General features: G+C 36.1%; 1 protein-coding gene across 1 annotated transcript in view; it reads left to right on the plus strand.

Annotated features, from left to right (window-relative positions):
• Positions 1-858: 858 nt before the first annotated feature.
• LOC125676950 (zinc finger MYM-type protein 3) overlaps positions 859-23,003 on the plus strand; it is a 30,576-nt gene continuing 8,431 nt past the window's right edge. Inside the window, 17 exon segments of the mRNA XM_048914827.2 lie at positions 859-1,185; positions 3,957-4,062; positions 6,393-7,922; positions 8,660-8,737; positions 8,923-9,041; positions 9,252-9,371; positions 11,215-12,523; positions 12,704-12,805; positions 13,493-13,557; positions 14,761-14,908; positions 16,074-16,252; positions 16,492-16,618; positions 18,189-18,239; positions 18,242-18,388; positions 19,202-19,678; positions 19,843-19,968; positions 21,631-21,888. Coding sequence (XP_048770784.2) covers positions 1,087-1,185; positions 3,957-4,062; positions 6,393-7,922; positions 8,660-8,737; positions 8,923-9,041; positions 9,252-9,371; positions 11,215-12,523; positions 12,704-12,805; positions 13,493-13,557; positions 14,761-14,908; positions 16,074-16,252; positions 16,492-16,618; positions 18,189-18,239; positions 18,242-18,388; positions 19,202-19,678; positions 19,843-19,968; positions 21,631-21,888 — 5,041 coding nt within the window. The 5' untranslated portion in view covers positions 859-1,086.

Raw genomic sequence — 23,003 nt, forward strand, 5'->3', positions numbered from 1 at the left:
CTCCGCGTATTCACGCTATAAAGGTAGACGTCCCACCCGCAAGATAATATGCCCGGGGCTGAGGGGAATCCCCTTGAAGTTCCTGTGATATTTATTGGTACCAAACATGGCTTATACAGTGGCGGATTTAATTTATGGGGGCGAAGCTCTCTCTCTCCCCCCCCCCCCCCCCCCATTTTCAAATTGAAGGTAAATCGTGGTATCTTGCTTAGAAAAATGTAAACAATAAAAGAAGCAATATATTCTTCATCTCTCGGAGAAATAAATGACAAAATCTTTTGATTAATTGAATCACTTTTATTGGTAGAACTTACATTTAAAAAAAAAAAAATCCATAAAATTTGCGTCATATGATTAATTTCACTTTAGTAAAAATAACAGAAAATAGTAAAAATGACTGCATTGGAGACATATTTCAAGCCCTATAAAATCTAGGAGCTTCGGCCCCCCAGATCCCCTACCTCATAAAGTTGCGCCCCTCACCGCAATTCCTGGATCCGCCCCTGCTAATACATATTAATGTTAAATGGTGCTGGCATGCAATGTGAATCATAGAGAAATAAATCTCCCAATGGTTTCTGTGATTATATCAAATGATATACATGTCAACGAAGTTAATGCCTTTCTATTTATATTTGCAATGTTTTTGCCTTTGATACCTTTACAAAGCCATTTCCTCATGAATGCGTTGCAAGTTGCACCAATAATAGGCCTAGTTGCCTACCAAAATCTAAATTTATTTTCTAAAAGTTAAACATAAATAACCAAGTGCTGAATATCTTGCTAAACAACTCCGTTAAACCCCTCGTCTGCATGTCATGATAGGTATAAAATGTACAACGAGTCCAACTTTTTATAGGGCAAGTCGCACGGTACGACTTGAATGAAAACGAGGCTGTGGCCGCCATATTCATCAAAACAATGCGGTTATAGGACTTGGTTAAACGATAGAAAGAAAAGAATCGAGTCGTTAAACACTTGTGATTGCATATACAATCAAGGGAAAAGTTGAACTTAAGCCCTAAACTTTGCGGTCAGAGTAGTTTGTTTGTACCAGCAATCATCTTTTAGAGTGGAGCAACCAAAATGTCGGGACTCGAATCGAACGAGGTCGACGACGCCGAGAATTTAAACCTCGAGCGAAAAGTTCCCACTAAAGAAGACATCGGTGATGCAGTGGATAAGGTAAGTGTGTGTTACTTGTATGGATTTTATGCATGTATTTAAGGATTTAGGTGCTTTATATCCCTATTTTTTCTAGAAAACAAACCGTAAAAAGGGGCACAACTCTTGTAAAGTCTTATACATTGATTACAAAATGGTATATTTTGGCGGAAAATAGAGATCGAATAAAATGATGATATATGAGTTACCTAACCCAAAGACAAAACAATGTAATAGAATATTTTGAAAGTTCTCATTTCAGGAGTGAAAACTTCTTAATATTTATTGCATTTGGCCATGGGAAAGGGGGGGGGGGTTAAAGGGAAACAACTTTGATGACGGAAATAAACTTTCAAATAGTTCTTTATCACTTGGAATGGATACATGTAGACTTATACTTATATGTGTATCTTGGTTAAATATAAATGAAACGAATTGAAGAAGAAAGAATGTTAGTCAAATTGAACCATTCACAACATTTGGAGAACTCGTATATTCATTTTGCATTTGAATTATTTATTTATTAATTGAAAAATTGTAAAAGAAATTCTAGGGCAATTATATAATGATGTATTTCATGTATTATTTGTCAGATATATACTGGTAAAATTCATTTATAGAAATATTGTAACTGGATGTATATGATACTCTAATCAGTCTTCACAAAAAACTTTGTGAAGCACAGGACCTTCGGGCCTCCCAGTATAATAATTTTGCAAGCCCAAACAATATTTTAATGGCCCAAAATATTTTTTCTAATTTGACCTCTTGTCATTTGCAAGGTGTTGCATGTTGATTCTACACTATAGATACATGTATGTTCGACTGTAGGAAAATACACAACTGACATTAAAAGGATTAAATATCTTATTTCATTTTTCAACATATTAATCTCGCAGATGACAGCAGCAGCTCATGTCAGGGTTTGACATTAACTTTTTTGGGCACTAGACCAATCGGGCTACTTAAAATGATTTTTGCTAGACCTGACCTTACATCCACTAGCCCTGACCAACGTTCCAGAAAAAAATCTTATAAGATTATCCATATCTAAATACATGTACTTAATTTTAATGAAAAACGTTAAGTTTGAACTAAAATGCATTTAATTGTCTCAAAAAAATCTTCAATCTCGTCCTTCAATTTGATGCTTTTACTTTCAACCCTATTTTCAGTTTCTTTAAATTTTTACCAGCACGGAAATTCTTTAATCCATTTAGAATAAATTGACCTCAATATTTTTAAAATTTCTATTTCATAAGCCCTGCTTTGTTTCTTCCCAACGTTTTCCTTTTTTTTTTTTTTTTCTTTCTTGAGACATCTTTTGCTTTCATTGAGGTCGAGATTTCATATTTGATTATATAGACATTCCCGCACATATGTTTAATAAACACTTTCTTATATTCAATTCAAATGAACTGTTTTGGTGTTTTTTTAATGAAAATGAATTCAATAATTCTATTTAACCAAAACATAACTTTACACACATTAACAATGTGTAGATGTTGTAGAACATCACTTACGACCGCGACTTATTAGAACTAAAGATAGATATTATGTCATCATGCGGTTCAAAATTGCTCGCAAACTCTTTAGTTATTTTTTTTTTATGAATAAAATATCTTATGATTTAAAGTAAAGTTTCTTAAATTTGTTTATATTTTTAACACGACCAGTTGGACTGGTAAATAAAGATTTTACCCGACCGGACCTATCATTTAGTAGTCTCGGTCGGTCGGACGTGCCTTAGTGTCAAACCCTGCATGTTCTACTTTGTTTTGTAAACACCATGTACAAAACATTTTGTTTTCTCCAGAATTAAATCTTAGCAAAGGCCCATCCTCGGTCCAATGGGGCATGGATTTTCGTTCTCTTTTCTCCTTGTACGACCATTTTTTAAAATTTGGATCTGATGGTTGTGATAGTGAAATATGCTTGTGAGGTTTTGAATTTCACGAACGAGCCCCCTCCCTACACGGGCACTGGAAGTTAATGTAAATATATAGTATGTGCATGTATTTTTTAAACATGCTATATATTTACATTAACTTTCAGTGCCCGTGCCTCCCTATACTTCAGAAAAGGCAGCATGGTTGATTGTTTTTCGATACGAAAGTCTGAGTCAATCTCGCGCTTTATTTGTAATATATACAACACATACAATAAAACATTTACAGGCCTGCTGGACTCCTGTGTTAAATATTTTTAGAAGCCCGATCCTGATTTTACTGGCATCGGGCCACCGGTTAAAGTGGAAGACTGCTCTAATGAATTGGTAAATTTAGATTTGATCAGGCTTCATGACCATATACTGAGAATTTGATACTCAGTATGTCAATAAGTGATTAAATTTTTGATCAGAATGACTTCTATTATTTTTGAGGGAGGAGGGGGGGTTGTTGTTGTTGTTGTTGTTGTAAATCAATGTGTTCAGCTGTTTGCTCAATAATAGCTATAGTTCACATTAAACTGCAAATTAAACTTTATAATGTATTTTAACGTTATAGCAAAAGAATGATATCAAATACTGATAAAAATTTTAAGAATTTTACTGAAATTAAAAGTATATTGATACTTGAGAGCAGGGATTAGATGGATACTGGTGCATTCACTGATATTTAGACTGATAAAGCTACCGTGACGGCTTTAATTGACATTTGTTACCATTTCAGATTAGAATAGAATCCATGAAAATTTGAGTTATGTCATAAAGCAAACACAAAATAATCTACTTTACAATTTGTGTTTGGAATTATCTTGTGTTTTATATATTTCATATGTTGACTTGTTAGGTGGTTGGTGAAGTAAATGGAGTGGACTCCAGTGGCTGTGAAGGACAGGATGTGTTAGATGGCATGGATCCACTGTTCACTAAATCGCCCACTGCCCCAGATAAAGGTATGTACTCTGTTTAATAGTGAGGTCACATTTTATCTCCCAGGACCACAGCTTAATAATTGTGGGTAAAACAGTAATCAAAATTAACCATAGACCGATAGACTTACAGTCTATGTCAAATGACACCGGTTTATACCAATTGTAATTGGGATAGACCAAATTGTCTATGCCGATTTTCTAGGTTTAAAGCAATAGAGTTATCCCAAAAGTCGACGTCTGATAAACGTTACAGGGTTTGACACTAAGGCACGTCCGACCGACCGAGTCTACTAAATGATAGGTCTGGTCAGGTAAAATGTGGATTTACTAGTCCGACTGGTCGTGTTGAAAAAATAAACAAGAAACTTTACTTTAAATTAAACCGTAAGAGATGTTATTTTTTACTAAAAGGAAATAACTGTAAAGAGTTTGCAAGCAATCTTGAACCGTGTGATGGCATAATCTCTATTTTTAGTTCTAATAAATAAGTCGAAGTGATGTTTTACGACATCTACTCGATGTTAATGTTAAACAGAGTATTTGAATTGACTATGATTAAGTGTTTACCAAGTTAATAAATTACGTCGTAAACAGCTATTTATCGGTGTTGACATATCTGCGGGAATGCCTCTATATTCAAATTCGACTTCTCGTCCTCAAGGGAAAAAAGGTTAGGAAGAAACAAAGCAGGGCTTATGAAATATAAATTAAACAAAAAAGGGTTGAGGTCATTTTATACTAAATGGACTAAAGAATTTCCGTGCCGGGTAGAATTTAAAGAAACAGAAAATGTGTTTGAAAATCAAATTGAATGACGAGACGTAAGATATTTTTGAGACAATGAAATACGTTTTGGTTCAAACGTAACGTTTATCATTTAAATGAAGTATCTAAATATGGAGAAACTATCAGGGTTGTTTTCTGAAAAGTTGGTCAGGGCTAGTGGATATAAAGTCAGGTCTAGTAAAAATCATTTGAAGTAGCCCGACTGGTTTAGTGCTCAAAAAAGTAAATGTCAAACCCTGCGTTACGAGGAAAGGATGACATTGTGATGGAAATGGAAAGAAAATAAGCTTTCTAAGTACATTAGAAGTAAATAACAATGTTTTAAATTTGTGTTTATTTTTTTTTCAATGTTGCTATCTATGCTAATTCAATGAGGTCTATGTCATCTTGTTTTGGCATAGACCCTTGGTCTATACCAAGTTTTAAACCAATTTCGAACACTGGTAAAAGTTTTCTGTTATGTATAAAATGTGAAATGAACATATATATTTAGTTTCATTTATTTAAACATTACTAGGAAAATCTTTTCCAATTATTTTTTGGCATTCAAATGTGGGTCTGCAATGCCATACTAGGAAGTATTTAATCTATTTGTGGTTCTAAGTATCTGTTGTGAGGCAGAATCATTCTGCATTATTACTTTAAAATGCACCTTGTGTATTGAGAATGTTAACCCAGGTAGTGCATGATCTTCAAATTTAAAGAAAGTAATTTTAAGTTGCATACTTTTTAAAAGTAAAATGTCAAAAATTGTACATGCAATTTTATCATTCTAGAACAGACCTGAATAGATGATATGAATTGAATTTAGCATCCAAATTTTATTGACTTCCTATCTCGTGTGTGTTCTGTTTTGTCGAATTTAAGCATGATAAGTCAGCTGGAACATCATATCAGGTAACATCTATATCAAACTGGTATATTCTGTTCAAAACGGATGATACTTTCCCCATCAAGCAACACATTTGAGCAGATAAACTATTGCTTTAATATGTTTCAGCATAATTGCCATGTTTTTGTTTATCATAATGCTCATTCTGTTATAGAAAAACTTTGAATGAAAACTTGCAAATCTTAAAAGACAGGGATTATTTGAATTGACATTGCATGTTAATTAAATGTAAACATTAAAAAATTCTGGATTGATACATTGGGAAAAAAATATTGGGATACAATTTCTTGGACTGCACCAGTTTTATCAGGTCAGGCGCCAACAACAAAGAAATATAATTTAAATTTTTGCCCCATTGTGAGGTTACACTCCAGTCTCCCATAATTCTGGGAAACTCGGTTCTTGGTAGAAAAATAAAGAAGAGACAAACTGAAATGAAGATAATTCATATGTTTTATAAGTAGGTTATACCTGTATTTGTTAAATGTTTTGAAAAGTGTATTTAGTACTTAAGTTTAGGGATTACAGTAGAGGATTTATTCCCTTGGAATCTATTATATAATAGTTATTTAGAAGTGACTGATTAGATTTGTTATTTTCTTTGAACTTGTTTTGCCATGTTACATTTGCCTGCAAAAGTATTTGAAAGAGTATTTGATGAATCTCTTTACAGATGAAAAGATGCTTTTAACAGAAGAACCCACATCACCTCAAATGAACCTGATTGTGACTAATGTTGTATCACATGCTGAAACCCCACCGAATGAGGAGGAACTATCTCCGCTCACAGAAGAGGAACAGAATGAGGGTACTGAAAAGGATATGCAGACCCAAGATGGCAATTTGAATGGTGTCAATAATGAGGTTTTTTCAGCTGCTGAACTAGAAAAAGCAGAAGATGACATATCCAAAGAAATGCAGGAGAACTTGCAGGAAGTGGAATCAGATTCTCAGAGTGAGGCGCAGGAAGTATTGGATGAGTCTAAAGAGCAGAGGGAAGAACCTGACAATAGTCAAGAAGTATCCTCTGAGACGTGTAATGAAAGTAATGCAGTGGAAGAAAGTTCAAAGTCATCGGAGAGAGATATTTTACAAAAAGGTTGCAGCAGTAATCCCTCGTCTCCGGTCAACATCGATCTAGGCAGTACAGATTTGGAGGAGTTGCAAGATACAGCAGTGGAGTCGGAGTTCCAGAATTCAAACATTTCAGAACAAGTTGATGAATCTGATGCACAGGATGGCGGTGTGGGATCACTAACCATAACCTCGGTGGGCACGTTACATGGTGACATTACAGACGAAAATGCAATTGAGGCAATGGAGACCGATCATTCTGATGAAGCAATAATTTCCAACTCAAACTCTGAAACTGCTACAGAAAAAACCGAAGAAAGCATGGAAATAACAGAAAATGAAGAGAGCCTTTTGAAAGAGGATGATGAAGGAAATTTTGGTCAAGATATGGAGGAGGTGGATGAGGACAGCTTGTTGAAGGAGAAGGAAACAGAGGATGAGGGAGCAGATAAAGGTGACACTCAGCAAATAGTGGAGGAGAAATTAGGAGAGTGTGCACAAGACGAAGTTGTAAGCAGCTCTGAAATAACAGAACCATTGAATGTGTCGTCTGACGTGGAACTAACAGAACCATTGAAAGAGTCGTCTGACGTGGAACTAACAGAACCATTGAATGTGTCGTCTGATGTGGAACGAACAGAACCATTGAAGGTGTCATCTAACGTGGAACTAACAGAACCATTGAAGGTGTCGTCTGACGTGGAACTTATAGAACCATTGAAGGTGTCGTCTGACTTGAAACACACAGAAAGTATTTCTACAGAACCAACTGGTGGATTGGAGGGTTCAGGTAAAATTGAGGATGGTAATTCCACAGCGATCGAAAGTGAGAAACAAGAAAGTACATCAGATTCTACCAAGGCAGAGGAAGTCATTAGAATGGAAGCAGATGTAGAACCAACAGAGAGCAAAGCAGAGGTGGAAAAATCAGAGGTTACTGAATCTGTTAAATCTGATGAGAAGAGTAACATGACAGAAGAAAAGTCAACAGGGAATCCTAATTCTGCTTCTGTTGTTGATCCTGTGTCAGGGGAGTTAACTGAAAGTACTGCTGAAAATAAACAGGAGAAACCTAGTGAACCGCCTGTTGAGGACGTCGTCATGATTGATGACAAAGATGACAGCAAAGGTAGGTATACAGCTGATAGGTTTTGAGACCATGCAGTATTTTTGTAGTTAGAAAAATTTTTAAGAATATATTTTGAAATGATAGTGTATTCCTTCAATAAACCTGGGAAAGTATCTGATTGAAGTTTCTCTTTTAAATTGACTGGTTCAATTTAATTTATCAGTACTTGTTGATTGTGGCATGGGGAATATATATATATATATAATCATTGCAATGATTGATAGAATATTGTTTAATGTCCCTCTCGAGAATATTTCACTCATATGGAGATGTCATCACTTCCGGTGAAGGGCGTCTACAAAATTTAGGCCTATGCTCGGCGCTTATGGCCATTGAGCAGGGAGGGATCTTTATTGTGCCACACCTGCTGTGACACGGGACCTTGGTTTTTGCGGTCTCATCCGAAGGACCGCCCCATTAAATCGTCTCTTACGAGAAGCAAGGGGTTACTTAGGACCTATTATAACCCGGATGGATTCAGCTAAATTATCAAAGTTTGTTAAGAAGTTTGATGCAAATGAATTTATATTGTGATACTTTTTTGTTTGAATTTTAGGGCAGTTTCACTTTGGGGAAAACATTGAGTGTTTCCTCATTGAGAATGGGGTCTGATTTTGGTCCTAGAGGACCCCATAAAAATCACAGCATATTGCTGAGATAAAAGGTGTTTTTACCTATTTTCAAAAATACTCATGTTTTTTAGACTTGTATTTAATGTATCTCTTCATCTGAAATAGAGTCAAAGAAGGAAGAAAAGAAAAAAGAAAATCCAGATGATTCTGATGATATTTCCATTGTGGGAGTCAGTCCAGCTAGTAAGAATATTCTCCTAATGTATAAGTATTAATGAAATGCAGGAAAGGTGGTCAATGTATTGATATCTGTCTGAAATAGATTTCTGTCAATGAACTACAAAGACAGCATTAAAGAAATAGGTTGCGTAAACTTTCAGTGTATGTTGTTATGAATGTATATATGTTTTTATTTTATATCACTGTAGCTAAGAAGCAGGCTCCTCCATTGGCTGAGAGTGGAGGGCTAGGTTTGCAGATTGCGTCAGTCAGTGGTAGTACAGATATTACAGTGGCAGCGAACAAGGAGAAGAAAGAGTCGCAGAAGGTAAAGAAGTGTGGTGTGATCACAACATAAATGTGAATGGGTTTCAAGAAAGTGTATGGACTACGAAAGGAATGGAATGTTACATTTTCATCAAAGAAAGAGTGATGTTCCTTTTTAGAATTTTTTCTCTCCTTAATTCATTAAGCTATATATTTGATCACATTGGGTAAGATTTTCATTATAATCTGCTCATTGTTAACTTGTTTACAGGCTGAGGTACTTAGACAGCCTGTTGCTTCAAAACCAGAAGTTAAACCAGAGAAAAAATCTCCTGCTGCTACTGCATCCAAACCAGTCACAAAGACTCAGACCTGCATAGTCTGCAGGAAGGTAGGCACACAAAGACTCAGACCTGCATAGTTTGCAGGAAGGTAGTACCCAAACAGTCACAAAGACTCACACCTGCATAGTCTGCAGGAAGGTAGGCACACAAACAGTCACAAAGACTCACACCTGCATAGTCTGCAGGAAGTTAGTACACAAACAGTCACAAAGACTCACACCTGCATAGTCTGCAGGAAGGTAGGCACACAAACAGTCACAAAGACTCACACCTGCATAGTCTGCAGGAAGGTAGGCACACAAACAGTCACAGAGACTCACACCTGCATAGTCTGCAGGAAGGTAGACACACAAAGGAATCAACAAATCAAACTCAGTTAACTGTAAACAATTGTACATTGGAAAATACTGTTTGCTCACTTTATTGTATAGCTGTACAAGTTTATTTTTGGTACCATTTAAATTTCGCTTCTTTCACAAATGAATCATGAAATTAACACTGCATTGACTATAACATAATTGCTATGGAAATAAAAGTATGAAATTTTGAAAATGGATTTTACTTGAAAACAGCTACAGTGAAATCTTGTTAATCCGGATAAATAAAGTGTCCGGATAACTGAATAACATGTTCGATTGTCAGGATGTTTACTTCGTTGATATGTAGTTGAGAAATAAATTTAATTTTTGAAAATTCTTGAGGGTATGAATTGCAAATATTCATACTGGCACACTTCACAAAGCATGAATTGCTATATACTCATTGTAAACAGTAATTTTCTTGCTCCTTCCTAGAATTTAAAATCCCTAAACAACAAAGTTCTATGGCATTGTAACAAGAATCAGTCAAACACATACATGTACATGTATACTGTACATGCATGATATTTTATGCATGAAAATAACTGATTAAGTTAAAACATATCAAATATACTGTATTTCACTTCAATCAACAGTATGAATACAGACTTCACAGTTTAGCAACAATTCTGGAATAATTCTCATTTTTACCAACTTTTGATTTCAACAAGTCGATATTAACTCGTGGTCAAGTAAATCTGATACAACATAGAATATATTTGTAGGGCATGATGTTCATTTTGTTAATAATGTAGCGACCAAGACAATTAAATGATATGCTGCAGATTTGTTTACAATTCAATACTACATGCATTGCAGATGTAATGTACAAAAATTGGCAATACAGTGTTTCAAATGGCATGTGGTGTTTAATGGACACATCGTTAGGGAGACTTGACAGGACACGGGGAATCATTTCAGACAGATGGCTTATGTTGTTGTGTTGTTTTTTTTGTTGTTTTTTTTTACAAATTACACCAGGACAAATACACCTTGCTAAAATTATCTTGAAACTGACCTTTCCAAAAAGGTTAATAATACAATTTCCAATTCATTTTAACCAATTGTCCGGATCAGGAATACAGCATGAATTTCCACATTAACGATGCAAACTAACTTGTTAAAAATTGGTTCCCACAAAAAATCATCTTGAAGGTAAAGACTCAGGATTATCAAGGCTCCACTGTAAACAACTTGGAATGAAATCAATGGTGTATTTAGTAATAGTTTCATTTCCATGTTTTTGTCTTTGATATCTTCACAAATTGTAATGAAAGTATTGCAGTTGTGAACAATGCTGGTATGAATCTTGATATAGTACGACTATTTTAAAGGTTGGCCACTCCAATAGAAATGAAAGTGGAATGTAAATATAAGTCATCAATTTCATTTTTGAAAATCCATGAGAGTATGAACTGCAACGTTTCACACCAGCATACTTTTCATGAAGTACTAACATGCTTCGTGAAGTATCTATTTCTTTATCATTCTACAAATATAATGGATCATTGTATACCTTTTCTGTCTTTAGGTTGGGAAGTGTAAATATAACATTGTACGTAATGGTGATGTGAAACATCTGTGTGATGATGTTTGTTTCCAAAAGTTTCGGGCCAATCCCACTCAGTTTCTTAGAGGCACAAATGCAGCACCACCTCAAAACCGTGTGGAACCAAAGAGCGTTCCGTCCACAAACTCCCACATTAACCAGGAGCAATTCAAAACCTGCTCAGTGTGTCAACTCATGAACATCAAAACCTCAAAACCTTTCCTCAACTGGCAGGGAATGGACTTCTGTGGTGAGGATTGTCTGGGAAAATTTCAGGCATCTCTCAATGCCTCATGTACAAACTGTGGAAACATGGTAACAGCTGTTGCCAAAGGAAAGTTCTGTCTGAAGTTCGCTAATGAAGTTAAACAGTTCTGTTCTAACAACTGTTATGTAGAATTTAAGAAGAGACAGAAGTTGTGTGAATGCTGTCAAAAAGACATTTCTAAATCTTCAGATGCTTTCGTTGCACCTGTAGGAAAAGAGGGAACATTCAAAGACTTCTGCAGTCAATTATGTTTACAAAAGTATGAAGACAAAACTAATTGTGATGTAGAAATAGTAGGGGTTGAGAAAGCGCAGAAGTCTAAAGTTTTACCAAAGGGAGAATTCCCATGTTCTGTGTGTAAAAAAACATCCACTGTGAAGCATGAAATTCGCTTAGAAGGTAAAGTTCACCGACTGTGTAGTGATCCGTGTTTCTCAGCTTTCCAGTATGCCAACAAATTGACAATGAACTCGTGTGATAATTGTGGTACGTACAGCTACAGTGATGGAGCTCCACAGTTTATCCAGTTTGAAGGGCAGCAAAAACGATTCTGCAGCTACGTGTGTGTCAACAAGTTCAAATCCGACAAGAAGAAAGTTGTTGCTTGTGCTTGGTGCAATTCTAAGAAGGGTAACTTTGATATGATTGAACGAGTTGATGCCAATAACAAGTATCAGTTGTTCTGTTCCCTGAACTGTTTGTCTCTGTACCGTGTCAACCTTCAGGCAACTTCTAACCAGGCGGTGGTTTGCGACCATTGTCGGAAGTTCGTTCCTGCCCAGTATCACTTGACTATGAGTGATGCCTCTGTCCGAAACTTTTGTTCCTACCAGTGCGTGATGGCCTTCCAGTCGCAGTTTGCTGCAGCAGGCAATAAACAGGCAGCTACTACCACTAATCAGCAACAACAGCCACCAAAATCGCAAAAACCAGCACCTCCGCCACAACTGAATTCCACAAATGTCACAAGGAACATAAATGCACCTGTCACACGGAACACGGCCAGAGGTAACCCTGTTAGAGGTAAGATCAAAATGATTTAATGAATATAATGTTTAGAATAGGAAAGAACTGACACAGGCTTTTTCAAATATGAGTATACCTGTATACAATGTAGTGAATTTGTTGCTTATGAATATAACAGGGTTGTTGCATATGATGCGTCCTAATAAGAAATGTTTAACTGACTTTGTATAATTTTAGCCCCACCTTCTAAGCAGCCACCAGCATCAAAACAGCTATCCCAGAGAGCAGTCCAAGGAACCAATCCAGTTATCTCTAATGTTGTGTCTTTAGCTCCAAAAGGTAAACAATGATCTCAAACATAGGATAGGGTTGGGATGATCCATTGATATATAATGAAAATGTATTTAACGATATACAGATCGATACACATGTCTAGATAACAAGTCCAAATCATATATTTTTTCCATATTTTTTCCAATTCTGTCAGAATAGAAACATTGGTGTAACCCCAACCTGAAAGTGAACAATAATGTTAAACAAAAACCATGACAGACACAATATATTTGGTATGCCTTTGTTTGAAGAAAATACTGTGTGTTACATACATGTATTACATACATTTGCTTGGTGTATTTATATGTAGTTTTTGTTATTATTCTCTGTTAATATTGGCCACCTTATGTAATTCTTTTCGCTTGTCCTGGAGAAGGGACAGGTCGTCCTGAAAATTTGACAATCTGGTTCGTGTCATTGGTCATTTTAGTGCTTTGTATAAGATGATTTTTGAATTTGAATTTCAATGACTACTGTATATTGTAATGAGTCCTATCTTCTAGGAATGAATTGGATTAGACACTTCTATTGAATCCACAGTAGAAAAGAAACTTTAAAATAATCCTGTAGTAGATCAACAGAATGGGACTTCAGTTTCATGTCTGTGATGTAATGTACATGCATATAGGACTGGCAACAAATTAGAGATTTGTGGCTTACTGTTTGCACAAGATAAATTTTTTTTTCTCCTAGGAAATCAACAGAGTGGTCTGAAATCAGTGAGCAGTGCTCCAGCATCCAATCAAACTCAAACAAAGGTAACAATTTTATATATATGTAACATTCTTTATCATTGGTCAGGAATGGCCAAGTTTTCGAAATTTGATTGTTTTCCTTATAAGTACAAATTCTGCACACACAGGAAAAATGTTTTCCTCATGTACACATTCTACAGGTAAAAGGTAGCAGCAATCATGGAACCCTCCCAAATTTTAAACATAATGACTTTTCTTGTTGAGGGCTACAATTTTAATAGATATTTTCTTTGGTGTAATCCAGCTTCTTTGGTAGGGAAATCAAAAGAAAATCAACGCTCTTCCATATAGGATAAACGTAGCTGTGGTGAAATAGACATTTATTTTCAACATACCAATTTCGTATTCACCAAAGCGATGGAAAAAGATTTTGACATTTCTATTTCACTTGTCTACATTTTTAATAATGACAGGGACAAAGAAATACTTGCGTCCATGTGTGCATGCGTCAATCCGTCCGTCGCATTTAACTTTGTGGACGCAACTCCTACGAAACTGCTCAACAGATTTTGTTCATATTTTGTAGTATTGTTAGTAGTTGATCATGTCACGCCACCATTTTGATTCGACAATTTTTACAGGAGTTATGGGACTTTATTGAATTTGTACATGCTACAATATAGAAACACTTTGTGGATGCAACTCCTCAGAAACTGCTTGACTGATTTTGTTCACATTTTGTTGGATTGTTAGTCACCATATGTAGTTGATCATATTCCACTGCAATTTTGATTCTACAAATTTTTCAGGAGTTATTGGACTCATGTGCTTCAACTTTTTTTGCGGCGGCAGGGTACATATGGCTACACATAGCAATCTTGTTAAAATTGTATTTCACAGCTGGCCCGACCTCTACATAAGAGTCCGTGCAATAAAGAAATGGTATGATGTCCATATGTAATGTAAACGTAAATGCCCAAACCTGTAGCCACTTACTATGCCCTGATAATCACACAAAAATCGTACTCAAATTAATCGCATGAGCACCATGGCAATTGTAAACTAGGCTTAATGCATTTAGAATAATTTGTTGTGAGTTGTGTGACAAAAACAATTCTGGTAGGAGTGCAGTCATAGTCAGACAAAGTCAAAATTTACCTTTAAAAAACCCCGTTAAAACCCAGATATATTTATGGTACCTTGTTACATGATTTTGAAAAAAATGTCATATCTGTATTGTATTGAGATTTCTTTGTGACCTTTCAGACAACTCAGATTCAGGTTCAACAACAAATAGTCATCCAGCCTCCTTGGCCTAAAAACATGAAGAACAAATCTTTGATGTGCAAACCATTTCTTCAGACCAAGGCTACCTCCTGTAAACCCCACACACAAACCATGGGGACACAGACAGGTACTGTATAATTATGTCTCCCCTCTTCCAGGGAGAGACACATTGTTTTTGTACTTTTTGTCCATCCGTCCATCTGTCACAAAATCTTGTGAATGTTTCTCCTCCTATATGGGTTTAATAATATCGGATAGATTCGAAACTTTGTACAATGTTTCATTGCCATTTGTAGATATGCACATTTTCGGGACCAGAGGATCCAATTATTTTCCTAAAAGTTATAGTGGATCTAAGAGGGGTGGAGGATGTTAAAACAGCTTGTGAACACTTCTCCTCCCATATGGCTTTTCCGATAAACTTGAATCTTAATGCAATGCTTCAATGCCATTTGCAGATGTACATATTGTAGGGACAGGAGGATCCAAATGTAATCCTTAAAAGTTATAGCGAATCTGTAATCCTTAAAAGTTAAAGTGGATTTGAGGGGTAGAGGGTGTAAAATAGTTTGTGAACACTTCTCCTATATGGCTTATTGTAGTTAATAATGTCTATATCCGTGCTCATGCTTTCTACTCCATACCATGCAGTACATTAAGTGGAGGGGGTTTCATTGGGAGCACTTCTGATTTGGGGAGCAGGGGAGGCATTTGTTTTTCATAAAAACAATCTCAAGTTTCAAGAATATTAATCTTTACACTTAGTGAAAAAAATGTCAGGAACAGATTGAAAATGTCATTACTTTTGCTGTGATTCAGCATCTTTAATAGATTTCAACTTAGACCTGCCATATTTTGTGATTGAAAGAAAGACACATAAATTATCATGGGGTCAAAGGTTAGATGACTTGGTCACAGCAGACCTTCAATCCAAATTTAATATTCAATGTGACACATTTTCTTGAAGTTTTCAGAAAAGTAGGTGTTTATGAAAGAAAGACATGTAAAGATTATGAGTGCTAGTCCATCTGCTTCTCTGTTTGTCTGTCATCACTTTCATCTAATGAGTGTCTGTCCATCTGCCTCTCTGTTTGCCTGTCATCACTTTCATCTAATGAGTGTCAGTCCATCTGCCTCTCTGTTTGTCTGTCATCACTTTCATCTAATGAGTGTCAGTCCATCTGCCTCTCTGTCTTCCCTTTCATCTAATAAGTGACAGTATATAATGTCACATATTTTCATCAGTGGTAAGTGTACTTTAATAATAGTTCAAAGATATTTTATCATTCCAGAAAAATCAGAGCCAAAGAAGGTGATCATCCCTATACCAATACCATTCTATGTTCCGGTTCCCATGACAATGTATGCACAGCCAACGCCTGTCCCATTTCCACTTCCTGTTCCAATACCGGTGCCAAGTTTTATCCCAACCACAAAAAAGTCTGCTGAAGGAATTCTGAAACATATCAAGGTACAGTTAGTGATGGAAATTAATGAGATTAAAAACTAGTTTGATGTCTTTATTTTGTATAGTCCAAAAGTAAAGACCAGGGCTGAAGTTATGATTAAAAAGATAGATGGATAGAGACAGACTGAAAACGGTATACTGTCTGACCTTTAATCTCAAGAGCATAGAATTCCTTGTACATGTAGGGGAAGTATGACTGGTGTCTCGTGATATTTCTGCTAATTATGGAATAATACGTTTAGGAAATCCGGGAGAAAATCCCTAGTGACCCACTGGAAGCAGAGCTGCTGATGATGGCTGAAGCTGTTGCTGGAGGAGACAATGAATCTGACTCTGAATCAGAGAAAGAGACTGAACCAGAACCGAAAAGTAAGTACATCACAGTCTGAATCAGAGTAAGAGACTGAACCAGAACCGAAAAGTAAGTACATCACAGTCTGAATCAGAGAAAGAGACTGAACCAGAACCGAAAAGTAAGTACATCACAGCTAGATGCAAAAACATCCACTTAGAAAAGTTCATTGCTGATCTGATACATGCATAATGTATGAGATCGATGCTTTGTACTGTTGTGGATGTATTTTGGCAAAATTGAAACAAAAAATAATTCTTTTTCCTTTTGAATTGCATCACCTATTTTGTTAGGTCAGTGGATTAAAGCATTAAGCTGAAAATATGTGGATCATTCAAATCCTACACAGAATTTTTTTTCTTGATGATTTTTCTTTAAATTTACAATTTTTTGCTACAGTAAGCAAATGTTTAAATTTCTGACACCACAGTGACTATTTCATACACATATCCTATAGTTCAGTAGAGTAGTAGTTGAGAATGCAGAGTTCAGCTAGTATAGGTGATTTATCCCCCCCCCCCCCCCCCCCCAATCTACCAAGATGAAGGAAATTATTTTTGGTCTGTCCTTTTGTCCCCAACTTAAACCATGGTCAGGACTTTTGAATTTTCTGAAATAGAGAATTAATGAATTCAAAGGTCAGGGCCATTCATCAAGGTCAAGATCAAATTTTCCAAATGTTCAGGGGCATAGTCTTTCACAACTACATCATGTTTTTATACGCCCTGCAAACAAAGTTTAGAGTGGTATATTGGAATCATTTTGTTCATCTGTCTGCCCATAGACATAATTTGTCCAGAGTACAATATTTCTTTTACACAGATGAGCAGATTTCATTAAAACTCTGTATTGTATGTGAAGAATAAAGTTGTGCACCTGCTATTTTGATGGAGATTTTTTAAAGATTTGAGGAAGTTATGCAGTCTATGCGAAAGTTTTTTGGACCACACAGGACATTCGGTCCTGTGTAATCAATGAACACACCGGACCGAACCAACTTTTGTCAGACCGAAAAACCTAATATAAAAAAGTGAAACATGTGAAAATGCAAAACCAAGGAAATCTTATTTATTATGCTAGTAATACTATATATGTACCAGGGATCCCTCCCGCAGAATACTTTAGACGGTCCATGCGGTTTTAATCATATTCATTTATGCATTTGGATTTGTGTGATATTTTTTACTTATGACAAACATTTCAATGACTCCTCGTCAAAATAGTAAAGCTCAAAACCGGACACTAAGACATTGGACATACCGGTCTGGTGTAAAAAATGATGCGTCGGACCTTAGGCACTGCACATCGGTCAAGTCAGACGGTCCGATGTCTTTCGCATAGACTGGTTATGGATATTTTTTCCATTTTGGGTTACATGTATGTTGTCATTTTGTCATTGTTCAGAGTATATCTTAAAAACCATTTATTCACTATTTCCCTCCATCCAATGTCCCATATGGGGAGATTAGTCCTGTTGTGACAGTTTTTTCTGCCTAGATACTGAAACAACATGTATGCTATTGCTAGAAATAACAAGGGTCTATTTTATTGTATAATGTGTTGTTCATAAAAAATGTTATACTTCAGAAAAGCCTAGCTGCAAATCGCCAACTCCAACTCCCAAATCTACTGTGCCTGACCTGAAACAAATGTCAATGGGACCCCAGCAGAGAGTAATGGGGAACTGGGAGAGGATATGCTTCAGATGGCACTAAGAATGGCATCAGAAATGTCTGAACCAGTCATGGATCTGGAGAATTCTATTGAGCCGGTCCCAGTTAATACAGGTGTGGTCAAACTCTATCATGCAGATAATTACTGTATGTGTGCTTATGTTAGCAGGATTCATGTTTTAGTGCTGTAGCAAAGTGCTTCATATAATTTATGATTTGCACTCAAATATGAAAATCTTTATCCATTCTTGTAGGAATATAGAAGCACTAATATCTCTGATTTCACAAGATTTTAATGACACTTTAAGATATTTAAGGTATAACAATCATATAAATGGATTGTGTTTTTAATCCTGGTATTATTTTGAGGGATTTATTAGACAAAAATAATCCACCATAGGAATATACAAAATTTTGGTGACTGCTGGATTTATTTCACTTTTATAAAGATACATGTATATTTTAAAGAAATTGTATTGTCAAACAAATCTTTTAGTAAAAAGTTACACAAACTTTCTCTTTGGAAAAATATATGAAATAAAATTAATGATTTACTGCAGATATATTTAGAAAATTAGATTTTTCTTTTTTTTCAAGGGCAGATAACTTTTCCAAAAAGTGCTGAAAGATCAGCTTCCAATCATTTACCAGTCATGTGTATTTAATCTACTTTACTTTTATCTTGATTGAAATCATTCAAAATTATCCTTTTGTTATACTGTACATTGAATACCATAAGTACTCATACAGAATCATATGCTGTTGATAAGGTACTGTCTGAACATATGATTTGAATCATGTACAGCTGTATAACAGAATTATTTGAATTCTTGTCAAATTTGAATTTTAGATGTAATAAATAAGATGAAATAGATTTTGTGTTTCAAATTGCATGTAAATGCCCTTCATTTTATATATAATGTACAGAGCCTCCACCACCTCCTCCAAAACCAGCCCCTGAACAATCTCAAGAGGAGGAAGAAGAAGAGCTTTACATCCCAAGGGAAACTAGGTCAGGACGAGCCTCCACAAAACGGTCCTCAAGGGGAGGTGGGAACAAACGAAGAAACAAACGCCAAAAGGTCAACCACCAAACGGAAACGCCCATGGAAGATTCGGTGACTGAACAACCAGAACCAGAGGTGCAGGAGCCGGCACCGGATGCCAACATGTATCTTAAATTCACTTACGGTGTTAACGCTTGGAAACACTGGGTGGTGCAGAAAAATGCCCAATTGGAGAAGGTATCCAAGCAGGGCTCAGGGAAGCTTAAGATGTTTAAAACGGACATGATGGGTTGTACTGCTGATGAACTGAATTACTCTCTGTGTTTGTTTGTAAAAGAGGTTAGAAAACCTAATGGGGAGGAGTATGCACCAGACAGTATATTCTACCTATGTCTAGGTAAATGTCATGCTTAGATGCCTTGAAATTCATGTAAAGGTTGGATTTTGAAATTGCATAAAGGATAAGATTCTGCTTTGATGAACTTATGATTAGTTTTCAACTGAGAATCAACCAATATCATTGACATAGTGGGGATAATTATATTTCTGATCTCACTTTAGGAATTCAGCAGTATTTGTTTGAGAATGGCAGAATTGACAATATCTTCACAGACATGTATTACGAAAAGTTTACGGAGTGTTTAAATGAGCTGCTTATTCATTACCAGCCCAAGGTTAATGCTGCAGGTGAGATGGAATCTAAACTTCCTATGAATTGGAAAAATGTTGGGGGGTTATTTCACCTTGTTTTCTGTTTTTAGCTCACCTGAGCTGAAAGCTCAAGTGAGCTTTTCTGATCACCCGTATTCCGGCGTCCGTCCGTCTGTAAACTTTTCACATTTTCAACTTCTTCTCAACAACCACTAGGCCAATTTCAACCAAAGTTGGCACAAAACATCCTTAGGTAAAGGGAATTCTAAATTGTTAAAATAAAGGGCCAGGCCACCTTCCAAGGGGAGATAATCAAGAAAAGGTAAAAATAGGGTAGGGTCATTAAAAAATCTTCTTCTCAAGAACCACTGGGCCAGAAAAGCTGAGATTTATATGAAAGCTTCCTTATATAATGCAGATTCTAAATTGTTAAAATCATGGCCCCCGGGGGTAGGATAGGGCCACAATAGGGGATCAAAGTTTTACATACAAATATATAGGGAAAATCTTTAAAAATCTTCTTCTCAAGAACCACTGAGCCAGAAAAGCTGAGATTTATATGAAAGCTTCCTTATATAATGCAGATTCTAAATTGTTAAAATCATGGCCCCCGGGGGTAGGATGGGGCCACAATAGGGGATCAAAGTATTACATACAAATATATAGGGAAAATCTTTAAAAATCTTCTTCTCAAGAACCACTAAGCCAGAAAAGCTGAGATTTATATGAAAGCTTCCTTATATAATGCAGATTCTAAATTGTTAAAATCATGGCCCCCGGGTGTCGGATGGGGCCACAATAGGGGATCAAAGTTTTACATACAAATATATAGGGAAAATCTTTAAAAATCTTCTTCTCAAGAACCACTGAGCCAGAAAAGCTGAGATTTATATGAAAGCTTCCTGATATAGTACAGATTCTAAATTGTTAAAATCATGGCCCCCGGGGGTCGGATGGGGCCACAATAGGGGGTCAAAGTTTTTTTTGTTTTTGTTTTTTGTTGTTTTTTTGTTGTTGATATAGTGCAGATTCAAGTTTGTTAAAATCATGGCCCCCGGGGGTCGGATGGGGCCACAATAGGGGGTCAAAGTTTTACATACAAATATATAGGAAAAATCTTTAAAAATCTTCTTCCCAGAACCACTAAGCCAGAAAAGCTGAGATTTATATGAAAGCTTTCTGATATAGTGCAGATTCAGGTTTGTTAAAACCATGCCCCCCTGAGGTAGGATGGGGCCACAATAGGGGATCAAAGTTTTACATACAAATATATAGGGAAAATCTTTGAAAATCTTCTTCTCAAGAACCATTAGGCCAAAGAAGTTCACATTTACATGAAAGCTTTCTGACATAGTGTAGATTCAGGTTTGCAAAAACCATGGCCTCCGGGGGTAGGTTTGGGGCGATAATAGGGACTACGGTTTTACATGCAAATAGATATGGAAAATCTGATATGGACCAAGGTGACTCAGGTGAGCGATGTGGCCCATGGGCCTCTTGTTTTATGGAGAGGTGCTTGAGGATAAACTGAAACCTTCGTTTACAATTTTTTATGTGTGTTGTGATTGAGTTCATTTAAAGATTTCAAGTACATTTTGATACTAGCATTCTAATGTTGGTGAATTTACTCTCACAGTTGGACGTTAGATATAATGCAAGGGTAGAAGTATGAGATAACATTGTTAATTTCATTTACAGGTCAGCTGGTCTGTCGAATTGAAGAGGAGCACCTTTGGGAATCCAAACAGCTAGGTGCCCACTCCCCACATGTTTTACTGAACACACTTGTCTACTTCAACACGAAATACTTCATGCTTCACTCAGCTGAGGACCACCTGAAACTCTCCTTCACACATATAATGAAGCACTGGAAGAAATCACTGCCTGGGAAGGGCAACTCTTCTGGACGGAGTGTATTCCTCCGATACTACTGTCCCACACCACTTAAAACTTCTAGTGAGTGAGGAATTCTTGTTACAGTAATAAATAGTTTGTGTACTGCTTGATTCTGACCTGAATGTACTTTGCATATTGTTAGGGTTTGAGAAGGATTTAGCCCTTTTTATGTGCCTGTCTTAAGACAGGCACATAATCACTGTATTATGGTACAGTGATATCTACAATGTATGTCCATCTGTCTATTTGGAGTTTTCTGTTTTTATTTTCATTTCTCTGTCACATATGAAGCTGACACTTCTCTTTGGTTCACTCTAGATCATGTTGCAATTTTGATCCATTATGACCTCTCGTGCAAGAGTTTTGCCCCTTTATTTGAAAAATTATTAGTATACATGTATTGAGGGTATATAATTTGTCTGGGTAAATCCTCCCTCAATTTTCAAGTGAGGACCCTCTTCTTGAGTGTTTGTATGGGTATTAAAGATGTGCAATGTGGCAAGGATTTCAATTTTCTTCAATTTTTGAGTTACGGGTTGTGAAACTTAGTCAGTTTTGAGAAATATTATAAAGTGAGTGCATGGTTTATCCTTTTAACTCTTCTCACAGTTTTAAAGCTAGAGCCTTTGTAAACAGCTTGAAGATGCGCCCAGTGCAAGGATTTTGCTTCTCATCATCTGGATGTCTTGTTTAGGGAGGTTTAAAAAGGCACGAGAACCCAAGAAATTCAGAATAATTGAAAGTATCACATTCATATAATATTGAGCAGATGTTGTAATAGATTTTGCGTAAACTCTTGCAAAAGTGCTTTTCATTGTTACATTAAAAATTTAAAATTCTGCAAGATTGAAACCAAAGATCCACAGATTTTTAGGTTAACCCATATATCGAATTAGCTATCCTGAATAGATATGTAAATTTAAAAGACCATGTAATATATTTGTGACCTTCCTTTAATCATATGTTATAAACACAGTATATGGCTGATAGTTCTACAACTCCTGGCATTTTTGTCATGTTTACCAATCAAGGTCACAAAATAAACACTCTATATAACCATCTCATGGGTGTAATATGTACCGGTTACAGTACTCTCTTAACCTACATTAACCTACAATATAGTTGCTGAACTATGTGTATTATTGCTGAATACAGGAGTCATTTCACTCCTCTGT

Source organism: Ostrea edulis, chromosome 3, assembly GCF_947568905.1.
Source record: "Ostrea edulis chromosome 3, xbOstEdul1.1, whole genome shotgun sequence".
NCBI classification, from domain to species: Eukaryota; Metazoa; Mollusca; class Bivalvia; order Ostreida; family Ostreidae; genus Ostrea; species Ostrea edulis.